Source organism: Tasmannia lanceolata, unplaced genomic scaffold (assembly GCF_043159265.1).
Source record: "Tasmannia lanceolata isolate RefF3 unplaced genomic scaffold, GAP_Taslan_0.1 ptg000012l, whole genome shotgun sequence".
NCBI classification, from domain to species: Eukaryota; Viridiplantae; Streptophyta; class Magnoliopsida; order Canellales; family Winteraceae; genus Tasmannia; species Tasmannia lanceolata.
Window position 1 is genome coordinate 2,065,222 of NW_027518689.1, and position 6,752 is coordinate 2,071,973.

At 39.7% G+C, this 6,752-nt stretch overlaps 1 protein-coding gene across 1 annotated transcript in view; it reads right to left on the minus strand.

Annotated features, from left to right (window-relative positions):
* The window catches only part of LOC143888166 (uncharacterized), a 70,781-nt gene extending 64,897 nt beyond the window's left edge, over positions 1 to 5,884 (minus strand). The window contains exon 1 of the mRNA XM_077392505.1: positions 5,734 to 5,884. Coding sequence (XP_077248620.1) covers positions 5,734 to 5,824 — 91 coding nt within the window. The 5' untranslated portion in view covers positions 5,825 to 5,884. The remainder of the gene's footprint in view (positions 1 to 5,733) is intronic.
* Positions 5,885 to 6,752: the final 868 nt, after the last annotated feature.

Genomic DNA, 6,752 nt, shown 5'->3' on the forward strand with positions numbered 1-6,752 from the left:
TTGATGCGAAGAGATGAGTTGAAGCGTAGGAATGAGCTAGTTGGGCAAGCAGTCGCACTACTAATGGCTGGTGCTGCTGCTATGTTAGTACTTTGGAAAGAGTACTACGAAAAGTATCTTCTCAGAGCTCCCTATGAAAGCAATTACTTAACGCGTCGTACATTCATTTCTTTTGTCATCGATTCAGATGAACATTGTCATAACTTGCTACGGATGAACGTCAGCTGCTTTCGTCAATTTGTTGAAATATTTAAACGGGCGGGAACCTTACAAGATACAATCCAATGTAAGGTGGAGGAGCAAGTTGCCATCTTCTTGCATATTGTGGCACATAATCAGAGGGTTAGGACTATTAGAGCATGTGCTAGACGTTCAGGGGCAACTGTTTCGACGTATTTCAATAAAGTACTAAAGGCAATTTTAGGTATGCAAGATTTCTTCATCAAACCACCGACAGCTGAGACACCATCGCAGATTGAGGGGAATCCAAGGTGAATGCCATATTTCAAGGGTTGCATCGGTGCAATAGACGGGACATACATACGTGCTAAAGTACGTATTGAAGACAAACCTGCCTACTTTTGTCGTAAGCATTTTATAGCTCAAAATGTTTTGGCGGCCTGTGACTTTGACTTAAAATTCACGTATATCCTAGCCGGATGGGAGGGTTCGGCTTCCGACTCGAGAGTGTTAGCGGATGCATTAACAAGGGCTGACAAGATTCCACTTATTCCAGGTACTTTGTATATGACATAGTTTCATTCTAGTAAACAAGTTCCCACTTATTACTAGTTTGCTGATATAGAATCTTTTCTTATTTGTAGGAAAGTTTTACCTCGCCGATGGCGGGTACCTCTCTTACGACATTTCATTACCCCGCATCGTAAGACCGCATACCACCTAAGTGAGTGGAGTGGGCGGCGTCCACGGACTAGTAATGAGTTGTTCAATCATAGGCACTCGTCCTGTCGAAATGTCATTGAGCGCACATTTGGCGTCTTGAAGAAGCGTTTCAATATTCTTAATGAAGAACCAATGTACAATATCGAGAAGCAGATTGACATCTTCTTAGCATGTTGTTGCATCCATAATCATATTCCGTTTCATGCCTAATGATTCAATACTAGAAGATGTTGACAACTTTCTAGCTAGACAACTCTTGCTACAAACTGTGGAAGATGAGGACATACCACGAGATCCTCCTCAATCAAGGGATAATGACAAAAGAGCAGGAGAGGAAATTAGAAACACGCTTACCACACAGATGTGGAATGATTTTAGTAGACGTCATTGACGTTAGGGGATTATAGTTTCACCCCATATATGGTTTGAGTAAATTTGTTATGTTTTCATGGTTATATGACTCTTTTACTGTTTCGAGTAACTTTATTATGTTCTAATGGTTGTATGTGTGTTTATTCAAGTAACTCTGTTGTTATTAGTGTGATGGATTAAAATTTTGAAGGAAGATAGTAGCTAGTTGTTTTGGATGATGTATGCTGTATCTTTTGATGGTTGTATGTGTATTTATTCAAGTTATTATACATCTCAGGTTGTTATATGGATGTATGACTCCTAACGAACATATATGTGTACATTGAATCAGAATGACAACTGCGCCACAAACCTCGCAGAAGAGGGGGAAGAATGTCATTTGGAATGACCAAATGGACAAGGTGCTCGTAGATACCCTTCTAGTTCAAATCGCAGAGGGGTACAAAATCCCAAATGGTTTTAAGGATCATGCTTATGTAGCTGCGGCCACTGCAATGAATGCCTTTTTCAACCTCCAACTCAATAAGGAGCACATAAAAAACCGCATCAAGACTATGAAAGAAACATACAAGAGTGTTTGCATCATCCTCAGTAGAATCGATTTTGGTTGGGACAATGACACCAAAATGGTCACCTGCGAGAAAAAGGTCTACAATAACTACGTCGCTGTAAGAAACACTTCCTCTCAAGATACAATCTTCTTATAGTAATACCATATCCAATATCTTCTTATTTTTTATGCTCCTTCTCACAGGCTCATCCAAAACATAAGAAACACTTCACTACCCATCATGTTTTGCATGACGATATGTGCAAAATCTTTGGAGATGAGTTCGCGAAAGGGGCCGGGTCTAGGACGCGTGAGAATCCAAGCATAGCAAGTTCGCAGCCAGTCAGTCTTGATGACATTGGGGATGACTTTGCAGATGACCATACCCCCATGTCTCACCACCCACCATCTCCAGAAGCAGATCCTACTAATGGTGGTAGTGAGACATGTCCCTTAAGACGGGATGGTACCAGACGACAGAGGACTCGCCAGGGTGGGGCACATTTGGATAGTATGTCGCGTCTCTCAACAAGCATGGACAAGGTTGCCGATGCCCTCACAGGTGATCGTGCCCCTGCTTACCTTGCACAGCTTCGCGAAGCTGTTAGAGGGGTTGGGGGTTTTTCGCAGGATATCTTGTTGAGGACCACGGAGTACCTCACAATAAATCCATCTCAGGCGCATCTTTTCATCATGTACGAGGAGGATGAGAGGAGGTCGTACATCCGAAGGAAGATGGCTCATTTCATCAGGCAACAGATGGATGATTGAGGGTGGTTATGGTGGTAGTTACTGTTATATGAACAATGCTTTTATGACACTTTTTGGGTGATGGTTATGGTGGTAGTTACTGTTATATGAACTTTACAGTCTTTGTTTTATTTTGGATGGTGGTTATTTATTTTGGATGTTGGTAGCTATGGTGGTAGCTTTTATTTTGGATGTTAGTAGTTATGGCGGTAGTTATTTTTATCTGTATGGGATCTTTGACATTTGGATGGCGGTTAATGGCAGACGGTGCATATTTTCTATTTTGACATTTGGATGATGCTTTGATATCTTTCATCGAAAATATGTTGTCTTTTTGTTAGGTGAGTATGGGGAAGCAGAAGTACTATGCTGTCTTTAATGGCAGGAGGCCTGGGATTTACTACACTTGGCCAAAGTGCCATGAGCAAGTTGACAAATTTAGCGGAGCATGCTACCGCTCATTTGGGACGTTGGCGGAGGCTCAGTCACAGCTAGACGCATATTTGGAGAGAGCCAGGTATCGGAGCAGCGAAAGGGTTGAGGAGGTAGAGGAGTTGCGAAATGAAAGGGCAGAGGTGGTGCCACAGAGGGTGTTACCATGGGTTTCCCTCTTTCTTGTTGGTTCCATTATATTGCTTTTAAAATTTGCTTCTTAAGTTTTTTTGAGTATTTTTTTGTATTAGTGGACTATTTGGTAGGCTTAGGGGGCATAACTTGTTTAATATGTGGTAAAGAACATATTCTGTGATGTTTCTTTTCCGTTTCCCGGGCAACTGAATGCACATTCCTGTTGTTTCTTTACTGTTTCTTTTCCGTTTCCTGGCAACTGAATGCGCACTCTTACTGCTTTCTTAGCAGTTTCTTTTCCTTTCCGTTTCCTTCTGCCACGTCATTTCCTTTTCCTTTCCGTTTCCTGCACGCAACTGAACAGGCCCTAAAGGAATCTTTTGGTTCTTCTCTTTTCTGCGAGTTGATATTTGTCAGGATTTCTGTCGAAATGTGTTAGTTTATTATCTGAAAAGTTGCTTGTTTCGCATATTTCGATTGAACATTAATGAAATCCCAAACTTTAAGGCACAATTCTGAAAATTTGGGAGAAATCTTGCATTTTTCCGATTCCAATTGGCTTTCATTTCAGTAAGCAGCTAAAATCGAAATTTTTAGGCCGAAACGAAATGTTTTAGCCGGAATTTAAAACCATGTCCTTAGGCTAGCACTTCAAAGCCCATTTACCCAACTCATCTTACAAATGTAAAGCCCAACCTAGGACAATAAATGGTCACGAAAAACTACCTCATGAATCCAAAGATTCTCCAAAAAAAAAAAGGTATGCAAGCTTGGAAGCAAACAACCTATTACACTCCCTATCATAAAACTCTACCCTTTAATACCTTTACAATTTACTCAAAGGTAACCAATAAGGCTCAAAAATACATTCTCAAAGGGGCATCACCCGTCCACGAGCCCCCCCCAAAACTAACCTTATTGTGTAAACCTACATATACCTAACAACAGTATCGAAAGGGCCACCACCCTACTAATCATCCTCTAAATAACCCAAACCCAAAGATCTATTGTCTCCATAGAATCTCGCCCCCAGACCCAACCCAAACTTTTTGGTTATCACCCCCTTCCACAGATCATCAGCCTCTGGTAACCATGTCAGGACATAAGTGAGCATTTACGATGTTTGTAGTCTCTATAAAGTAGTCAATGTCATTCTCCTAGGTACCTGGATGAGGTTCTCACACCTAGATGTGGCTGCCTAAAATCCCTAAGTTCCAAATATACAATCACCAAGGACCTAGGGTCTGCGTAGGCCCTAAGTGACCACCTAGGACTGGGGCACCCTGTGCCCCAAATAGAAGGATAAAAGGCAACCTTCCCTTAAGGGAAAACAATTGTACAAATAAACACTAGGCAAAGTTCAATCTCCATCAATTTCATGAATTGAATTATATAACCTTAAATATCTATGCAAAAAAATATGGTAAAAGTTTATAACTTGACAGATTAATAGTATACTACAATTTTTTTTTTTTGGAAGGTCAGCTCAGATCAAAAGGTTCAGATACAAAGCCTCAACCATTGAGCTACAGGCCCAACCTCATAATAGTATTACTACATTTACATGAAGAAAACTACTATATATGCATTTTAGTGGGTAATAATTATGCTAAATTCCGTTCCATTCTGCAGAGAGTTCCTGGATATTCCGTTCTAATAAGGAAATCAAAACAGAACTGTTACCAGATCGTCCAGGCCTGCATTTTGGTATGTCAAAATGATGCCAAACTTTCTAAAATCACAAATGACACCCAAATCCTTCATATTTTGTGGTTCCTCATATTCTAATACTTATTCAAATTATATTGATGTCCATTGAGATAAAATTCGACTTACATTATGCATTGTTAAGATACAAGCTTAATTATCAATCTTAGATCTCACATAGCAGTATAGCACACATCTGTGATTGAGAACATCAATTTATCTATCCCTATGAAGCGATTTACATGACCATGGTCCCATGCCATATGGATGCCTCAACCATAAGATCAACACCGACAAAAATCAATGTGTTATCATCACTTAGAGGAGTAATAAAGAACCATGACTCTCCTAAAACAAAGTTTCTTTGTTGCTAAAGTCTCTCGATTTCCATTGTAATACAACTAATTAAATATAACAACTTAAAACACATAAGCCATTTGCCCAATTACAACACACATCATCAACAACTAACACTCACTTCCCTAAAACACATAATAACTACATTTCAACTACCACATAAACACCTTAATAGTATGCACTTATCACAAAACATAAAAAAACAATAGAACGAAAAAAACCCTAGAACTCGAAAGGATGATAGACTAAAACCCTAAATTCCCCAGCGATCATTCGGTAAGACCTGCCAAAAAGACTCTAGTTGAACTGAGAGCACGAATCGCAATGATAATATCAGAGAAACCCAAAACCCTAGCCAATTCAAGTGGTTTGCATAGAAATAAAGGAAAAAAATGAGCAAAAATGAGAATAATTTGAAAGGTAAATCGAGAAGTTTAGTGATAACGGATCTGCAGAGATGAAGAGACAAGAATTTTAGTTCAAAAAAGGAAAAAGATCGAATCTAAGAGGGAGAATGGAGAAAGTACCTTTGGATATTGTTCCCTCGCTCGAAGAGAATACGAATAGAAGGGCGAGCGAGAGAAAACACAGAAGCCAAGAGGAAGAAGAAGCGCCCATTTCTTTCTTCCCTCTCCTCTACTCCCCCTGAGAACAGTGAAAGAGGTATAAATAGTTTAATACTTGGGAAGCAATATATGCACTCCCTTTTTTTAATAATGGCACTCCTCACTTCTATTAGATTTTATATGGTGTGAGCCCGTATAGTCCAATTTTTACAAACCATTTGATGGGCCACAACATAAATAGGTTATCCCACGAATATCATTTCCAAAGATTTACCCCAACCCTCCAACCTATAGAGGATTTCATAACGTGGAAGTTCCTCTATAGATCCGAGGGCTAGGATCATCCATTGGAAATGAATTTTGGGTACAACCTGTTGATTTGAAATTGTGACAAGCGATTTTGTGCCCTAAACCGATTATTGGGTTCAAAATTAATCTGTTTAGGGTACAAAATCGGCTGTCACAGTGTCAAATAACCAGGCCTTACATTGTGGCCCATCAAATGGTCGGTTTGGATCGGATCATCCTATGCTATGGACCGTAAAGTACTTTTTGAAAAATACTGGATTATACGGACTTACACGATATAAAAACTCCACTCTTATAAAACAATGAAATTGGTTTTTCTTAGTAGGAGAAATTAAACGGCAGAGGGCCGTGCATGCACGTGCGGCCCAGATGATCATAGTTCCATGCCAAATGGATATCACATCCGTAAGATATAACTCTACAAATATCAACGGTTTAGATTTTCTTAATTGAACCTAAAACACAGATTGTTGGATCAATGAACTAAGATCATCCAATCAAGGTGGATTTGACTGATATGGTCTGATCCTGTAGTTTGAGATCAGATCAACGGACCAAAACACATCTAAAAAGTCGCTGTTAGAAAGGACCAAGGGGGTGCTATATCATTGGACAACATTCAAGTTTGGATAACATGCAAGTTATAAAGAGAGGAGCGCACTTACTAAAAC